The sequence below is a fragment of the Capra hircus genome, chromosome 4, assembly GCF_001704415.2.
Source record: "Capra hircus breed San Clemente chromosome 4, ASM170441v1, whole genome shotgun sequence".
In the NCBI taxonomy this organism is placed as follows: Eukaryota; Metazoa; Chordata; class Mammalia; order Artiodactyla; family Bovidae; genus Capra; species Capra hircus.
Window position 1 is genome coordinate 53,101,698 of NC_030811.1, and position 19,489 is coordinate 53,121,186.

Sequence of the window (19,489 nt, forward strand, 5' to 3'; positions counted from 1 at the left end):
TCTCAACTGAATGCAGCTGCAGGTGTGAACTACCCCAATCAGAAAAACCTCCTTGCTGAGCCCATTCCACCCACATAATTGTGAGAAATAATACATTGTTATTGGGTCAAGCCAGTAAGTTTTAGAGTGATTCCTTATTCTGTAACAAATAACTGTAAGAAGGAAATGTTTACTAAGAACTCTTTTTTATTTTTTTCCCCTGAAAGATTTGTTATTCCTATGTTGGAATCTTGATGTAAATTGAAAAGCAAGACTGGATTCATCTTTCTAATGAAGAGAGAAGACATAATGACATGACAGCTTAAGCAAAAGTGCATATTATGCAAACAAAGGAAGACTAGTACCCCATGTGGTCTTAGGCAAACCACCAGCTCCTACTGCTGTCTACCACCCCCACCTATCCCCCCTGCAAATCCTGAGAGCTTGCAACTGCACCATCTGGGTGGCCTTTGTGGTAGACAGAAATGCATCATCAGATCCTCCTTCAAGGATGGACTTGCGGTCCAGCTGTGGGAAATCCAGTCAGCAGACAGCCTCCAGCTGTCAGCTCCTTCAGAGTCTGCCTCAGCTGCACAGCACAACCTCTCCCAAAATGATGCCCTTCTTGGGGCATCCCACATTTGTTGACTAAGTGAGGTGGGGGGTGTATAAAGGCCGATCATTTTTGTCTGATGTAAGATACTCTGATGGAAACTACTCTCTTTGGACCTCCCTCCCAGGTTGGCCAAGGTTTGTCAGGCCCGCATCATAGTTTGATTTCCTCCTCTGCCAATGCTGATTCCTACCCCTTCCTTTCTCGGGTGTTAATCCCTAATGAACATCTTGTACCCTAAAGTCTGCCTCAATACCTGCTTCTGGAGAATCTAACTTGTAATTGCCATGAAACTCTCTAATAATGGCAAGTCTTATTAGTGAGGGCAGGGGATGGTTTGATGGCTATATTCTGATTGTCTGCCCATAGTTTGATTCCCATAAATAGACAGAAGAGCCTTCCCCAGGTCTGGAAGATGGAGACAAAGAACCCATGGATAAGGCCATCCCTTTTTGTAGAAATCAACACAGCTGGGATAGAGATGAAGATTCTGTTTAACAATTTCTGTAACATAGCCAAAACATTTTCCCTGGAATTAGCTGCATTTGGTAATCATTGTCTCAAATCTGTTTAACAGTTACTTTCCTCCATTAAATATTGTTTTAACTTCTCATCCCCTATCAACTAGTCGAATGCAAAAGTGACATTTATTGCTGTTTGCTTACTCTGATCGTTGTCAGTGCAACCAAGGACTTGCTGAAGCCCTTTCTGGAAACTGTTGGTTCCTTCAGAAATAGTTTCTAATGCTCCCTAAGCTGTTTAAAATTCTAAAAAAAAAGAAAAAAATGAATTGTTAGCAGGAAGGTCAAGAGAGGCAGGTGGCCGACTCTCTATCATTCCCTCTGCAGATTATCCGTGGACATGTTGAAATCCTAGCCTGAGCTTCCCTTCCACTCAAAGGACTATGGTTATTCTTTTCTCCATTTTTCAGTTGCATGTAGGTAAAGGAACAAAACAGTTAATGTTAGCACAATGAAGAAGCTGTGGTTATTACTGCTTTCTGTCTGCACACCAGGCTTTCCCCATCCTCCTCCTCCTTGTAAGCACTCTGCTTCCCTTTAGAAAATAGCTTCTTCTGTGGGGACTGGATGTGCTGCCAAATACACTGGCCACCACCAACACTCCACCCACATTTGTCACCACCATCACATACACACCCTGAGGCGAGACTTGTAGCTGAGGTCTGGCGGGCAACTGGAGTATTCTATCCTTCCCGCTCTGTAGCCTTCACAGGTATTTAAGCACGGTGGTGCAGAGGAAAGAGCAAGATGCGAACTGTTAAATCCCTGGTACGACTGCTGCTTGAAACCCTAAGGAAGTTTCTCAGGTGAAACTTCTGTTTCTTTATTTATAAATTAGTAAGTACAATCACATAATTTAGAGGGGAGCTACCAATATTCTATAAAATTGTGGCTAAGAAAGTGTGTAGCAGACCACTGGCTTGAGGGCTTGCAAATGCTGGAGGGTCAGTAACCATCCCTGGCGTCTCTTTTGGCCTTCCTGACACCCGCATGAACCAACCACCACGCCTAGTAAGTGGCAAGACTGAAATTCACACAGGCTGGTCTGACTGCACAGTCCACCTTCCTCTCATTATCCCAAACCATCTCCCGTCGATCTTGACTCTCCAAAACAGTCAAGCTTCAAGGGTGGTGGGCTCCTCCCCTTTGGCTTCTCTGTATCCCCCAGTGGAAAGTCTCACTCCTTTTGGAAACTCAGGGAGAAACCCCTGAGAAGAGTGTGGCAAACCATAGGCCTGAGAACTTCATAAGGCCAAATATGAGTCAAGGTCAAAATATAAGTCGTGGCTCAGGGCTTGTGCTTTTGGAGACTGGGAGGCTTGCTGTGAGCCTGAGGAGGGCACCAGGATGACACCAGCATGCCAGGCACTCCTTGTGGGTATTTAGCTTTCAAGTTCATTTAACTGCACATTAAACACTATTTTTCAAACAGGAATCGGTCCTCACAGCTTGGACATTATAAAGTTTATCTCCTCTATTTTGGGACCTCAGGATCAAGCACCAAGAAGGTGATCTTGGGAAGTAGATGAAGAACCTTCTTCCAGTACTAACATGACTCTCTATTTCCTGGGGGTACTCCTATTTTCCGGGGCTTCCCTGGTGGCTCAGCTGGTAAAGAATCCGCCAGAAATGTGGAAGACCTGGGTTTGATCCTTGGGTTGGGAAGATCCCCTGGAGAAGGGAAAGGCTACCCACTCCAGTATTCTGGCCTGGAGAATTCCATGGACTTTCACTTTCACTTCACTTTCCTTCTTCTCTGACCTATTTCCGCCCTGAATTCATCCTACTGCTGCCAATTTAAACTTTCCAAAGCTTTGAAAATGTGCTTAATTATCTTCCATGGCAACAAACACTGTATGCTTCCACTTATATGAGATACTTAGAGCACTCAAATTCATATAGTGGTTGCCAAGGGTTGGGGAAGGGGGAATGGAGAGCTGGCGTTGAAAATTACAGAGTTTCAGGTTTACAAGATGAAAAGAGCTGTAGAGATGGATGGTACATAATCATATGTATGCACTTAATACCACTCAACTGTATACTTAAAAATAGTTAAGATGGCAAGTTTTCAATGTATATTTTATCACAATTTTAAAAATTTGGGAAAAAAATTATTCAATTCCCACCCCCCCTACTGCTTAAGACAATGGAACACTCACCCCTTTGCCTACTATCGAGGCTCCATGATCCCTTTCCAGTTTCTCTCCCAGCTTGCACCCTCCAGGCACCAGAATAGAAACCAGACCGCGTGCTCTGCCTGTGTCCTGCTCTCTATGCTCCCATTCTGAGGCTCTGCCCACCATGCTTCTTCTCTGCTCATTTTAGCCAATTTCAGCGTTGATTCTTTTACTAACATGAGAACTCCCCAGGTAAATCTATAACGCTTCTTAACACTGGATGAGCCTTGCCTCACCACCTACTAAGCACCACCTACCTTTTAAAAAAATCCCTGATACTCTGTCTATAGAAAGGCACATGCATGTAACTCAAGAACTAACACTAGAAGTAAAATACACTCTTTCTAGGCCTGCTTTAATTACGGCAGATGTGCATGCAGGCTCCAGTTTCAAGCGTACTAGCTTACTGCTGCCAGTCCATCATTCCAGAGGTGGGTGCCCTTGTGAAGTAGAAAACTACTGAGCTGGAAGCCAGGGGACCTGAAATCGAACTTAATTTCAGACATGAAATGGATACGGGACTTTGGGACAGTCATTTAACCTCCAGGCTTTAGTTTCTCCACCTGGAAAATGAGATCTAAAATTTGCTCCAGCTGGAAAATTTTACCTACAGGAGAGAGAAAATTATTTATTGAATAACCTAAGCTGATACTGATAATGAAAACAAAAATTATGATATCTCAAGTTGCAATCAGGAAAAAGAGACTTGTTGGAAATAATGCAAAATTCATGGTAGAAGAAACTACACTCACTATGATTGCACAGGAATGAGAACTGACTGGTGACTCATGTCTCCCTTTTAATCTCTAAATGAAAAATAATTATTCTCCATAAAAATATTTTCAGTGAAATAAAGATATTTAAAAAATGCTTTTTTTCCCCAGAAAATGTAGCTTCATGAAGTTTTTTCTAGAAAGCTGTTTTTAAAGAATTCATCAGTGTTATTATTCTGATGAAAATTTTATATTTATAAATGTGGCATCTTGGCATGTTTGGAGTTGATGATTCAATGAGGTAAGAACAAAAACATCCTGCATTTCAAAAGCAGTGATGCCATCAAAACAGATCATGAACAGCAGCTGTGATTTCTGGAGAAAGGCAGAGAAAGACCCCAAAACATGCAGCAAGGTGGTCTTGACAGTGATGGACATGGATTGTCACCAGCCAAGCAGAGAGAGGATTACACCTTTGATCTATGCTGTAATGTTACTGAGTCACACACACACACACACACACTCTCTCTCTCTCTCTCACCGAAGGCCACTATCTATTCTGCTTGCGAACTGAGCCTCTCTGGACATTAATGAAAAATCTATTTCAGATCTTTCTTTAAAGATATCTTCCCTATGGCTCAGATGGTGAAGAATCTGCCTGTAATACAAGAGATCCAAGTTCAATCCCTGGGGAGGGAAGATCCTCTGGAGAAGGAAATGGCAAATCCGCTCCAGTATTCTTGCCTGGAGAATCCCCTGGACAGAGGAGCCTGGCGGGCTACAGCATGGGGTTGCAAAGAGTTGGACACGACTGAATGACTAACACTTTCACTTTAGAGATAACTTGGTTCAAACCTTGTAATTTACAGATGAACAAATTGAGGTTGAGAAAAGCCCATTACTTCGCAGATGATATAAGAAGGGAGAGTCTGATTCTGAGAACTGTACAGATAGAAGCAGCCAGAGCAGCCAAGGGCAACCAGCAGACTCATTCTTCATCTGATCTCTGAGCGGTGGATGGAGCTGGCTGGTGTCCCTGGGCATCCCTTGATGGAGAAATGCTCCCTCATCTCGGTACCTTGCTGCTCCCCTGGGAGAGCTGTCATTCCTCTAAGTGGACATTTTAAGGAACCATTCAGAGACAAGTCTACTTTGGTTTCAATTTTTAAATTAAGAGCTGTGGAGTTTGGCAGAGAGCGAGGTTTCTCTCTTGGCAGACACAGACACATGCTTCTGTTTTGTGTGTCAAATGCTAAAAAGCCGAGTCCATGGCTGAAGCCCGTTTTTTTCATTATCAGACGCCTGACATTTGAACGGTATCCCTAATCCACAGAGAATGCCTTTGTGAACATCGGAGTTCTTTTCCACCCTTCTTCCCCGCCCTCCCCCATCTCCACAAGCCACCTCCAATCCTACGTGGAGGCATTAGGGGAGAGGAGCGCTGCCAACATTGTAAAATCACCTACATAAAATGCAGCTCCCTCACCGTGCGGTAAAACACTTCTATCACAAACATATGTGGGCCTCGCTTCTTTTGTTACCCAGCTTTTGGCAGTCAGAGGAGTGCCATTTCATCTCTCAATGCGTTTTGCATTCACCAGAAGAGTCAGTGGGCTCAGTGTGACATTTGCCACAAGTTTCTGAGTGAAAGTCAACATCCCTCTTCCCACCGCTGTGGCTCACGCCGCCCTGCAGCCCCAGTCTCACCCCCTATGCTGGGCATTCCATGCACGATGCTGAGCAGGACACACGTGTGATGCCAGGCACTGGAGGCATTCAGAATGCTGGTCTGGGGGACGTCAGATAACAGGTGGCTGAGGCAGCCATCAGAGGATGTGGAGGACATGCTGGGTGTGCCTGGTGGGATTCTCATCATAAAGCAGTGCAGCAGACGGGGGCAAAGACATGCCCAGCATTGTGCCCTGGTCACTCGGCATGCGTCTGAATAGTAATATCCCAACTTTCCTCTAAGGGTTGATTTCCTCTAAGGGAAAAATCCAACATTTTCTCTGATCTTGATTTTTACTATTTATGATTTCCCTTTTGTTAAATATATCCTTATAAGTGATCCACAGTAATAATAACACTAGCAAATATTTCTTGTGCGTCAGGGGCTGCTTTAAGTTGCTTAGCTTATTAAGTCCCCTCAATAATCCTATGAGAATACTGTAGACTGAGTGGCTTAAACCACAGAAATTTCTCACAGTTTTGGTGTCTGGGAAGTCCAAGATCAAGGTGCTAGTTGACTGGGTTTCTGGTAAGGGTTCTCTTCCCTGCTTGCAGATAGCTGCAAGCTAACTAAGATGCTGCCAAGATTCCCTTGCTTCTGGAGACTCTAGGGGAGAATCTGTTTCTTTGTGTTTTCTAGTTTTCCAGAGGCTGCCTGCATTCCTTAGTTCATGGTCCTTCCTTCAAATACAGCAGTGCAGCACCTTCAAAACTCTGACTCACCTCTCCCCTCATTCACTTATCAGGATCTCTGTGATTATATCGGGCTGATCTGGATAATCCAGAATAATCTCCCCATCTCTAGGTCAGATGATTAGCAACCTTATTTCCATATGTAGCCTTAATTCCTTCTTTCCATATGATACAACACGTTGACAGGTTCCAGAGATTAAGGGAAAGGTTTCTTTGTGCCCGTGTATGCAACAAGCTGAGTGTGACATTCTCTAACCCTGTCTGCATCAAAGCAATGATTGATTCAGGGGCCAAGAGGCAACAAAACCAAGAATAAAGTGGTAGTTAAGAGACTGGAAACTTGAAAGGAGCTTTGGGAAACAAATATTGGTGTTCATGCTCTGCCAAAGAGTAGAGCCCCTGGTTAATACCACAAATGTCAATTTAGGGCCGTGGAAAGAGGCCGGCTAAAATACAGTTTTGCTGCTGCTGAGTTGCTTCAGTCGTGTCCGACTCTGTGTGCCCCCAAAGACGGCAGCCCACCAGGCTCCCCCGTCCCTGGGATTCTCCAGGCAAGAACACTGGAGTGGGTTGCCATTTCCTTCTCCAATGCATGAAAGTGAAAAGTGAAAGTGAAGTCGCTTAGTCCTGACTCCCAGCGACTCCATGGACTGCAGCCTACCAGGCTCCTCCATCCATGGGATTTTCCAGGCAAGAGTACTGGAGTGGGTTGCCACTGCCGTCTCCAAAAATACACACAATTCCAGACTTAATAAAGGTGCTTGCCTGTATTCTAATTGCCTGACAGAAGCAAAGCAAAATCTCTTTGAAGGTAAATATCATCAGCCAAAAACTCAAACTCTCTCCATAACTTGACCTGTTTAATGTCTGACATTCAAACTCATAGGCATATCAGGAAAAAGGATCAAATTGCCATAAAAAAGAGTATAAATAAATCTCATGAACATAAAACTGAGCAAAAATACCACACAGGAAAGAGTATAAACTGAATGTGTCCATTTATAAAAATTCAAAAACTTGCAAAAATAATCTAGGCCATAAGAAGTCAGGACAGTGGTTACCTTGGAGAGGAGGGGGTAGTGACTGAGGGGCAACTGGCATTGGTTCCATTTTATTTCTTTATCTAGGTGACTGTCACATGGATATGTTCACTTTGTGAAATTTCATTTACCTGTTTTGTGACTCGTTAACTTTTCTATATTATAACTCAATAAGATTTTTTAAAGTACCAAAGCAGAATCAATCTCACATTTCACTGTTAAAATTATGTACAAAATTTTACCTGTGTACAAAGGCATCAGTTAAAATGCAATTTCAGGTGTTAAAATTGTTGATTTTTTCTTTTTAAAAAATTTTTGAATTTAATTCAAAGAACTTAAAAATTTTTAGGGACAAACAGACAAGAAAAATTAAGTCCAGATTATTTTCTGCAACCAAAGAGCATCTACTTGTCCAATATTTTGGAATCTGACTTTAGAGTTAACTATTTATGAAAATATGTGTGTTAGTCACTCAGTCATGCCCAACTCTTTGTGACCCAATGGACTGTAGCCCACCAGAATCCTCTTGCAATGTGGGAGACCTGGGTTCGATCTCTGGGTCAGGAAGATCCCTTGGAAGAGGGCATGACAACCTACTCCAGTATTCTTGCCTGGAGAATCCCCATGACAAAGGAGACTGGGGGGCTACAAGTCCATGGGGTCGCAAAGAGTCAGACATGACTGAGTGGCTAAGCACGCAGACTTTATATTTTTCATTGTCACCTTATCTCTTAAACAATAACTACATTTGTGTCTATCAACTTTTGTCTTAACATGGAGTGTTTGTATGTTAATATGAACTGAGACCGTCCTTCTCTGTGGAAAGGAGGGACATGTATTTTGGCTGCTGTATGTCTTTGCTTAAGGTTGACCATGCCTTAATGGGTTTTCGGGCTTTAGTTTCTTCTTTTATTTTTTTCCCGTAAGTCTAATTCCTCTCATATATACCCTCTGTTTTATTGCTTGATTTTTTGGCCATGCCAAGCCGTGTGTAGGATCTTAGTTCCCCAAACAAGGATCAAACCTGTGCCCCCTGCAGTGGGAGCACAGAGTCTTAACCACTGGATCACCAGGGAAGTCTCTCGGGCTTCAGTTTCAATCCCACCATCCCATTTCCACAATCTGCGTGCCCAGAAGCATTTTCATACCTGACAGAAATTATCCACTTGCCGTACATAACCAGCCACTTCAAGATCAGATTTAAGAATCTTCCAAACTTTTTTCTCTGCCTTCTTGTATTTCTGGGATCCTTTCCAGTCCATGGCCATCAAGGAGCGCTCTGTTAGGGAAGCTGCCACAATGACGTCCAGTTGGCCATTGTAGATTAGAACCTGAAATGAAATTGAGCTGTGGGCAAATGCAGGATTCAGCAGGGGAAGCCAGTCGTGTGTCTAGGTAATGAGAGAGGGGATGAGACACAAAAGGGGATGTAAGCTTCTCTGATGTACTGCTCAGAGAGGCCAGCCCAGGAACTCAGTAGGATCATTTTCTTCCAGTTGGTTACAAATACCAACAACCTGAAATAAACTCAACCTTGTCTCAACCATTGCATTCTTCCAAAAGTTTGATTCTTCATAGGAATCTTCATGTACAGCTCTATGTATACCTCTACAAATGCAAAAGCATTTGTGCTGTATTACCTGGCACTATAGGTTTTACTTATGGCTGCGTGAAAGAAGACTGTGGTTACATTTCAGTGGAACTAAGGGATACCATATTCTAGGACTTTCATGAAGCCTGCATTTCATTGTCTTCACTTTCAGGCCCTGCAGCAGCTGGCAAGCTGGGAATTCCATCAGCTGATGCTAATCCATATTACTTTCCCCTCCTACATTTCAGTGGCAACTATAATTTTCTGAGGCAGACAGATAGACGCAGGTGTCTCAAGTCTCTTATTTGTTGGAGGCAGCAATGTCTGCCATGTCCTTCCAAAGGCCTCCATTCTTAAATATGATAGCTATTTGTCAACAATGAGGAATGTCCTTCAAAATGCCTAGAATACATTTTTAAGCCAAGTTGATGGGTACTGTAGGAGAAACTCTGAGGCAACTCTTTTCTTCCCAAACAACATTTTAGTTGCTTGAACAAGAATTCAGATAATACCCAGTGCTGCTGAAGTTGTGAAGCTACTGGGGACAGTGTACAATGGTATTACTCTTCAGGAAAGCAATGGTCACTGTTTAATGCAAAGACTTTAAAATGTTGAGACTCTTTGTCCCAGTTAATCCCAGTTTGTGGAATAAGTTTTATGAAACTAAACCCAAAGAAATTAAAAAAAAAAACTACACTCATTGAATTTTTATAAAGACAAATTTGAACACCGTCTAAAAGTTCCATATTAGTGAGTAGTTAAATCACCACGGTACAGATAGTCTATGGGATATTGCAAAGCCACTTCAACTGTCTGACCAAACCATGAAGCAGTGTGGAAAATACTGATCATACAATATTAAGTATGAAACCTGAATGCTGGGCTTCCCTGGTGGCTCAGTGGTAAAGAATTCATCTGCCAGTGCAGGAGACATGGGTTCAATCCCTGACCCAGGAAGATCCCGCATGCTGTGGAGCAAACGAGCCCATCGGCTACAACTATTGAGCCTGCGCTCTAGAGCCCAGGAGCCACAACTACTGAGCCCGCGCGCCACAGCTACCGAAGCCGTCAGGCCTCAGAGCCCTTGTTCCGAAACAAGAGACGCCATCAGAGAGAGAAATCTGAGCACTGCACTAGAAGTAGCCCCTGCTTTCCGCAACTAGAGAAAAGCCCAAGCAGCAAGAAAGGCCCAGCGCAGCAAAATCAATACTAAAATAAGTACATAAATCATTTCTACAGTTAAATGAAAAAAGAAAGATGAATGCCAAACATATATCACAATTATTATATATATATACAATTGATATATTTATTTACAAATATGGAATGAAACTTTTAAAAAAGGAATAGAGTTGATTAATTTTGCCGGTGGAGATGTGAATAATTTCCCCTTTTGTTTTCTATTCTTCTTAGGCTATTTTTTTTGCAATCCTTGATTCTCATGAGGTATTGTCACTCCACCACCACAAAGAGATTGTCTTCAACTCCATGCCACCTTTCATCTATGTGGAAGCTCTGGTTTAACTCAAGTGAAGACCTCTGGTCAAATCCTCAAACTGGACATAAAATGTTACATTGCATGTTTTCATCTGTGCTATCCTGGTACAGGCGTCTTAAAAGGCTTACACATAATTAAAAAGCCCAGGACTTTTACACACTCCAAATCCTCAAGCAGCAGTGGGCCAGGATTCAGCCTGAGATGAAAGGGCCCTGGGCCTCCCCTATAAGAACACAGGGTCTTTCATGTTATTCAGTCACCATCACCACCTCCACTCTCCTATGAAGAACCCCTCCTCTCAAAAAAAACGTCCTCATGGATTTAAAGCCTCTTAAAAAAATTCAACTATAGCAATAAAAATTTGCATTGTTTATACAAAGAAATTGCCTCGAAGACCTTGAGTACTTATGGCCCATGCAAAACTCCTACAGCTGTTTTACCAACAATATGGAAACAATTACACATGATCTGTACCAGCAAACAAGGCTTAAATACTTCACCATTCTAGGAAGGGCTGATTATAGCTGATTAATGAATACAATCTTTATAAAGTAATTTTTCTGCTAGAAATCGATGAAAAGATGCTGATTAGCACACACACAAATGTACCTAACCATTTTTCCTCTTTGTCACCACTCTGTGAAGCCTGCACCTTTCTGAGTGTCACTTGCTACCTTACTTTATCAGGGTATTTACTGAAATAGATTTGAATCTTCAGTTTTGAGGGATGATAGCAAAATCCACAGGCTACAGCAAAAACAGAGTGATATGTATGCATTTGCTGAACTGAATGGAAATAAAGCCCATCCCTGAGCCATTTCTCTTGTTTCTCCAGACTCATTTTAAACAAGAGTACAAATTCTCCAGAGTAAGGCAAGTAAAGGGCCGGACTGCGTAATTTTGTGCATGTGATGTGCAGAAGCCTACTTTGCAGGGCAAATAGAAATTCTTCCTTTGCAAAAAAGCAAGGAAAACATTTTTAACTTCTACAGGGCACATAAGCCAAATATAACAATAACAACAAAAAGAAATCAGATTAGTAACGATCAAGCGAAGTGATTTCAGAGCTGACATTTAAGGCTGCCTTAAATATAAGAAATTTCAGAGCTGCCATTTTAATTTAAATGTCATATTTACTCTCTTCAGCCCCCACAGGAATATCCCAGTTGGGTGCCTCCAGGGCTGGGTGAGTGGGCGAGAAATCCCCAGATCCGGTGACAGTGAGCTAAGAAGCCAGGTGGGTGTAGCACAGGGGTGGGTGGTCCTGAAATCAGAGGGCACGTGTTGGCCACCCACATCCTGAGAGTCAGAGAAGTGCTAGGACAAGGCTTAAGCCCCAGCGGGTCGGCCACTGATGAAGGATGTGCACACATGCCCACTTCTTCCTGGTGGGCGATCTGCTGTCCCAGTTTGCCCAGGATGGAGGAGTTTCCCAGGATGCAGGGTTTGCAGGCTAAAACTGGGACAGTCTGGGGCAAACCTTCCCCTGAGGCTTACTGGTATTTTAAGCAACAGGGTCTAAAGACTGAGAGGAGGAGACAGAAATGAATGCAGCTTTTAGCTACACTTCCCTTGTCAGGAGTGACTCTTAACAAAACAAGGGGCAGGGAAAGCTCTGGTGGAGTAGGTTTCCAGGGATACAGCAGGCAGCACCCCTGAATAGCCAGTGTCCTCACTTTCCTTTCTGGTCAGCTGTGAGGTCCCAGTGAAAGAGCAGAGCCATTCCTTTTAGAGAATTTTCTTCTCTTTTACTACATGTCTTGCTGGTTAGTTTGTTGAAATTGATGGTGATGCAAAGACATGATAAAATACTTCTTATTAAAAAACCAATAAAAAACTATGATCCCACTGTTGCTGCTCTATAATTGTGTGTGTATTCTTGGTCACTCAGTCATGTCCAACTCTTTGCAACCCCATGGACTGTAGCCCACCAGGCTCCTTTGTCCATGGGATTCTCCAGGCAAGAATACTAGAGTAGGTTGTCATGCCCTCCTCCAGGGGCTCTTCCCAACCCAGGGATTGAACCGAGGTCTCCCACATTGCAGGCAGATTCTTTACTGTCTGAGCCACCAGGGAAGCCCATAATTACTCTATACAGAAGCTCTATAATTACTACTCAAGCTGTAGGAAACAGTCAGTGGGGAAGGAGACATCATTCACATGTCCAGTTTAGAAACAATCTCAAGTCTGTTTGTCCAGCATCTCTCTGTAACTTTGGCTCTATGAACCAGGATGTGCGCAAGGCCGTTACTCAGCTGCCGACAGACACTTCACTTCTGTTGCAGGGAGTGGCTGTGATTAAGCAGCTATGGAAGAGCCTCAGCTTGTGGAGAATGGAGCCCTCCTAGCCACTGGTCCACCCACAGCTCTTGCATAGTGCCAGTACCCCGTAAGACGTATCAACACTTACAGGGTGGAGTCAACTGCACTCTTTAAAGGATTCTGTGGTGCTATAGTGACTGTCTGCCATTCTGGCTTGCTTAGGTCCACTCCCCTGTCTCCTGGTAACTGTACTGCCATTCCCTCAAGGGAGGCTCGTGAAGGCTGTCGATCAGTGTCCTTCCTCCTCCACGCAAGGGATGAGCATGTGACCTAAGCTAGGACCCTCAAATGCTCTTTCCCTAGACTTTGGATTGTGAGTAGTGACACAAGGGTCCCTGATGAGTCTGTCCATTAACTTTGCTACCTTGATTCCCAGAATTTTCCCCGGCCCCTATCTTTTCTCATGCGAGTTCTTCGGTTTGTCCATGAATTCTGTGATGTATCCTGTCTTCTGATCAGTTCCTTTGGTGCTTCAGGTAACCAGAGTCGCTGCTGTTGCTAAAAGCATGAAATCCAAGCTCACACATCACTGGACCCGTGCCTCACATGCCACAGCATGAAGTGACTGGGAGTCCCTGGACACATGGCTCACCCTCCACGAGTTGTGGTTCCCTTTTCTGGACATGTAGATGTAAGACCTACATCTTACTGCAGTGAGAATTAATGAGAAAATGTGAACAGGATTCTAAGCACAGCACACAAATTGGGGGAGTTAGGTAAATAGAGTACTCCTCCTTTGCAACTAGGTTGATAATGTGATAACGACTTGGAAGACTGACTCAAAAAAACACTTCTTCTAAAACAAACCTTCAGAGTATTCAGATGGTCTTTCTGTATCAAATCCTTGGTTGCCAATTTCACTCTTTCTGACAAAGGCCGACAAGTAGGAGGGAACCCAGGCAGAGTAAATCTGAACTCTATGAACTCAAATGGATGAAATAACATGCCTTTCAAGACTAATTTTACACACATTGGGCATGGTGTCTCAGCAGTCTTTTCTTGATAGTCAGAGCCATAAGTCTATAAATTACCCTTTGAAAGGAATCCTTAATTTTATAGCTTGGGATTCAAGATTCCAAGGAATTTCCCCATACTTGAAATGCTAGAAAAGTATGGTTAAGAGTATAGCTTTTAATGGGACATTTTGGAATAATATTAATAGTAGAATGCTCTTATTCTTCTTACCATGCTGCAGGAACTGTGCTAAGCATTTTACATCCGTGATTTCATAATATCCCTCAAAGGCAAGTCTTATTTATCCATTTTAGGAACAAAGGGACAGAGGTGTAGGGAAGTGAGCCAACTGGTGACATGGATCAAGTTCAGATCTGCCTGAATCCAAACTGTGTGCTCCTAACCCCTCTTCCACACTGCCTTAGTCACTACCACCACCCCCTGCTCAGAGGACACAGAACAGGTAGTTTGTTCTTTATTTGTAATTACACATGCAAGGAGCACAGTTACACGTAAGCGTGACTCTTTGGAATGAAGGATACATGTTTAGAATTAAGAGCACAGGCCCTGTAGCTGGGTATGAACTGAGCTCTGCCACTTACTAGCAAGATTATCTTGATATTAAGTTACTTAGCCTGTCTAGAGCTCAGTTTCCTCATCTGTAAAATGAATAGAAGAGAAACATCTATGAGGGAAGGTCATTGGGAGAATTACATAACATAATGAATGTAAAGCTCTTCATATCCCAGGCAGATAGTAAGTATTCAGTTAATGCCGGCTATTATTATTATCATCACATTAGAATAATTCAACACAGCTATTCAAATAGCTTCATTATTTCCAAGTGAGATGTTGCCTGTGAATTATAATTGTGATTTGGGATGTAAATAAGAGTTAGAATAACTCTTAAGATATAGGAGTTCTAACATAACTGCACGAAATCATCAATTGGATGAAACAAACATCAGGGGCTTATAAATGTTACTATGACACCTGCAAAAAGGAGCCTTGAGCTCCAGACCTGGCTCAGCTTCCCAAAGCTGGGGCTACTGAGTGACCCTGGAGATGTCATCTATCCATTCTGAGCCTTAGTTTTTGTCTTCTGTGAAATGGAATATCCTAGTTCTTGAGGGAACCAAACGGGATAGAAGTTGTAAAAATATCCTGTAACCTGAACAGCAAGCCTTCATTCATGTTTTTGTTACCTTCTACCAAGAATAATCTGAAAAATAAACTTCCATCAGTTCAGTTCAGTTCAGTCACTCAGTCGTGTCCGTCTCTGCGACCCCATGAATTGCAGCACGCCAGGCCTCCCTGTCCATCACCAACTCCCAGAGTTCACTCAGACTCACGTCCATCGAGTCAGTGATGCCATCCAGCCATCTCATCCTCTGTCGTCCCCTTCTCCTTCTGCCCCCAATCCCTCCCAGCATCAGAGTCTTTTCCAGTGAGTCAACTCTTCACATGAGGTGGCCAATTACTGGAGTTTCAGCTTTAGCATCATTCCTTCCAAAGTAATCCCACCATAGTGGAGTGCAAAAGTTTTAAATTGGCTGCCAGGGGCCTACATTTAGCTTGCAGACATATCCATCTAGTCCACAGGGTGTTGTTGTTTTTGTAATTAGATGCTGGCATTTAAATACTGGCAGATCGGACCACACTGGCCCATATTTCCACCAGGCTACTAGGGGCAAAGGCTGGGCAGTAGTTGTCCCCCTAAGACACAGTCCTCCCCCTTCCTGAGTGTCTTCCTCCACCCCCAACAGAGGCGCAGGAGCAGCTGTCATTTATTCAATGCTTATGCTACTGTTGCTCTTAGAAAAAAATATTCCTTTGTATCCATGTCTCTGTCATAGATAGACAGAAAGATCAGTGTGTCACAGCCCAACACTACTCATTTATTTTATTTCCTTCCTGGATCCACAGGCAGCTAAGTTTCACTTCTATCTGAAATGGAAGGGAAGTGGCCTTCGGTCTGAGTTAGAGAAAGGAGTGTGTGCTCACTTATACATGGCAAGTATTTGCTTAATCTGCTCCCATGAAATGTCTATTTAGCCTGGTGGCTCGCCTGATAAAGAATCTGCCTGCAGTGTGAGAGACCTGGTTTCAATCCCTGGGTTGAGAAGATCCCCTGGAGAAGAGAACGGCTACCCACTCCAGTATTCTTGCCTGGAATTCCATGGACTGTGTAGTCCAAAGGATGGCAAAGAATCAGACATGACTGAGCGCCTGACTTTCACTTTCACTTTCAAATCTTTATGGAGAGCCAAAGGATTGGGCACCAAGAGAATAGACATGAAAAGATGTGCCTCCTGTCCTCCTAATAACCCTAGATTTTAAAAAACTTTTCGAAAGAGTGAATAATCAGAGGAAGAAAAGCAGGTTTTTACTCTTTCATTCTCTGAAATTAATAAATGAAATTGAAGTCACTCAGTCATGTCCAACTCTTTGTGACCCCGTGGACTGTAGCCCACCAGGCTCCTCTGTCCCTGGAATTTTCCAGGCAAGAATATTGGAGTGGGCTGCCATTTCCTTCTCCATTTCATTCTTTAAGTTTTCCTTAAAAAGAGGGGTTAAAAAAGTCGGTTTCACTTTAATCTTTCTCATATCTACTCATTTTAATATTCCAAAGCATAAACTTTTCAGGTTCTGCACGCACATAAGTCAGTAGTTTCTTCGTAATTTAACTTCTCTTAGCAAGAAAACCTCCCTCTAGGAAAAATCCAGTGAATGCAATCAGATGATGATTAATCCTTATTTTACATAGTAAATGTTTCTGAAGGATAAATATTTTCCGGGCAGACATAAAACAACCAACTGTGTCAACTATAGATATCTACAGACCGGTTTACTTGCTGACTCAGCTAAGAAAAACGCACAGCCTCTAAACTCAGATTTTTACTTTAAGTTAAGTTGGTGGTAGGGGCACATGACACTCAAAGGAGAAAAAAGATACCTGTGCTTTTAATGGTTCCTATACAACCAAACTTGGAGGAGGCAATGGCAACCCACTCCAGGACTCTTGCCTGGAGAATTCCTTGGACAGAGGAGCCTGGCGGGCTACAGTTCATGGGGTCGCACAGAGTCGGACACAACTGAAGCAACTTAGCATGCATATAACCGAACACTTGAAAGAAGGAGTTTGGGGGCAGAAACGAATATAAATGTGCATTTTGTTATATTTTCACTGTCACCCATATTAAAGCTTAAGATTGAAAATAAATCACACAAGGGCCACTTTCTGATCTAAACTTTAACCATTTTTAAAAATTCAAACCAAAACACACATATTGAGGACAGACCATACAAAGCATTTCTGTTTATTTCCCCAATTACCCCTCTACTTATTAGGAAAATTACAGAAATGCCACAGGAAGAGGCTTCAGTCTCTTGGTACAACAGGAAAGCAAACTGAGCTTTTGTGAGAAGGCTGGATTTTTGTTGTTGCATTTTTAGACGAAAGATTTATGCTTACATTTTGGCCCATTTACAATCCACCATAATACTTTGCAGACAAAGTTATGCTCTTTTCCCAATGATCCAGTGACCTTAATCTCTAACATTTTGTGGTTTCCTGTTTGGGGAAATGATTGAACAGCAGCCTAAGCTATTCCAAACTGCACAGCATTCCCAGTTGGCTGCTATCTGTCTTAGTTTTGAATGTTCTCCTGTTCACTAATAAAAAAAAAAAGAATTTTTTAAAAAAATAAACTTTCCTTACAGATGCTAAATCAATGAAACTCCTACAAAGCAGCCCTCCACACTTCCTCTTCTGGCTGCTTTACTTATCATTCTTCTATTACAAACCCCAACATACCGGGGAGTTCTTTCTGCCTGGAGCAATTAGCATGACCTACCTAGAGTAACTTTCTCCTGAATAGCTGAGAATTAATTTCACTAATATCCAACTCAACCCAGGGGCAATTCCCAAGGGTTTCTCAAAAGCTCAGCTGCAAAAGAAAAACAATCTCAGCTATGGAGTATAATGTTTAGCAATGTTCCCCACTGGAGGCCAACTTGTTATCCTTCCAGGGACAACGCCTGGGCCCCAGTCGCCCATTGTTTGCACTTTTGGGCCTCTTAGTTCCTGGTGACTTCGCAGAGATATAGCGCTGTAATACTATGGAAGCCAGAGTCCCCAGAGCCCGCCTGGAGGAAACTTGACAGAAAAATAATGCAACCATTGAATGAAACAGTAGTCATTTCTGCAACCAAGTCGTTCTTCAAATGAGACAAATTTGGCTTCCAAGTTTAAGGAAGACAAAGAAAGAAAGAGAGAAAAACGAACTTGGAATGAACACTCTTAGAGTGTTCCTGCCATTCTCCTACCAGTTGGTTTTGCCAAGATGAGTGAAGAATAATGAAAGTGGGGCAGGGAGCTTGAGTGAGTGTCCAGCGATAACACAAATAAAATGTCTTTCTGTCAAAGAAAGTTATTTCTGCTTTCTTGCAACTTTTGGTGGTATTGTTTAGTTGCTAAGTCGTGTCAGACTTTGTGACCCCATGGACTGCAGCCCATCAGGCTTCCCAGTCCTTCACTATCTCCCGAAGTTTGCTCAAACTCATGTTCATTGAGTCAGTGATGCTATCCAACCATCTCATCCTCTGTCACCCTCTTCTCCTGCCTTCAATCTTGCCCAGCATCAGGGTCTTTTCTAGAGAGTTGGCTCTTTGCATTAGGTGGCCAAAGTATTGGAGTTTTAACTTCAGCATCAGTTCCTTGGATGAATATTCAGGGTTGATTTCCTTTAGGATTGACAGGTTTGATCTCCTTGCAGTCCAAGGGATTCTCAGCAGTCTTCTCCAGCACCACAATTCAAAAGCATCAATTCTCTGGTGCTCAGCCTTCTTTATGGTCCAATTCTCACATCCATACATTACTACTGGAAAAACCAGTAGTTTTGACTATATGGACTTTTGTTGGCAAAGTGACGTCTCTGCTTTTTAACATGCTTTCTAGGTTGTCACAGCTTGCCTTCCAAGGAGCAAGTATAATTTAATTTCATGTAACTTAACTTGAAATGAAATTAACTTGCAGCTTCATTCTAAATAATTTAGTTGCTTTTAGAATGGAACAATAAGTAAAGCCAACTTGAAAATAATCCACTAAGCCATCACTCCAATCCAGGGATCTGAGAAAAATGTTTAACTACCCAGAACATCACACTTAAAATGAGATTTAATAATGTCCAGAATATTTTTGTCTCATTTGAAGAGTCCTGGGGGCCCACTCTAGGGGGTCCTTTGCTCAGCTTGTTTTGGGGTCTGTTCTCATACCCCTTTCTGATCCCCTCACCTCTGACATCACCTCTCACCTATGGTTATTGGTTGTGTTGTGCTCAGTCGTGTCTGGTTCTGCATGACCCCATGGACTGTAGCCCACCAGGCTCCTCTGTCCATGGAATTTTCCAGGCAAGAACACTGGAGTGGGTTGCCATTTCCTCTTCCAGGGGATCTTCCTGACCCAGGGATTGAATCTGTCTCCGGCATTGGCAGGCGGAAGCACTTTTAGTTCCAGCAGAAATAGACAAGAGCTGCAGGAAAACCTCTTGCCATCAGTCCCCCTGCCAGCTCCGTTCCCTTACATTATCATTGTCACTCAGTGTGGACTGCTGAGATGCTGAAGAAACAGATGTGAATATGCAGAGTGAACAGAGCAC

The 19,489-nt window shown here is 42.9% G+C and overlaps 1 protein-coding gene across 1 annotated transcript in view; it reads right to left on the reverse strand.

Annotated features, from left to right (window-relative positions):
* CPVL (carboxypeptidase, vitellogenic like) overlaps positions 1-19,489 on the reverse strand; it is a 105,907-nt gene that overhangs the window by 18,845 nt on the left and 67,573 nt on the right. Inside the window, exon 11 of the mRNA XM_018047099.1 lies at positions 8,613-8,795. Within this exon, the coding sequence (XP_017902588.1) occupies positions 8,613-8,795 (183 nt within the window). The remainder of the gene's footprint in view (positions 1-8,612; positions 8,796-19,489) is intronic.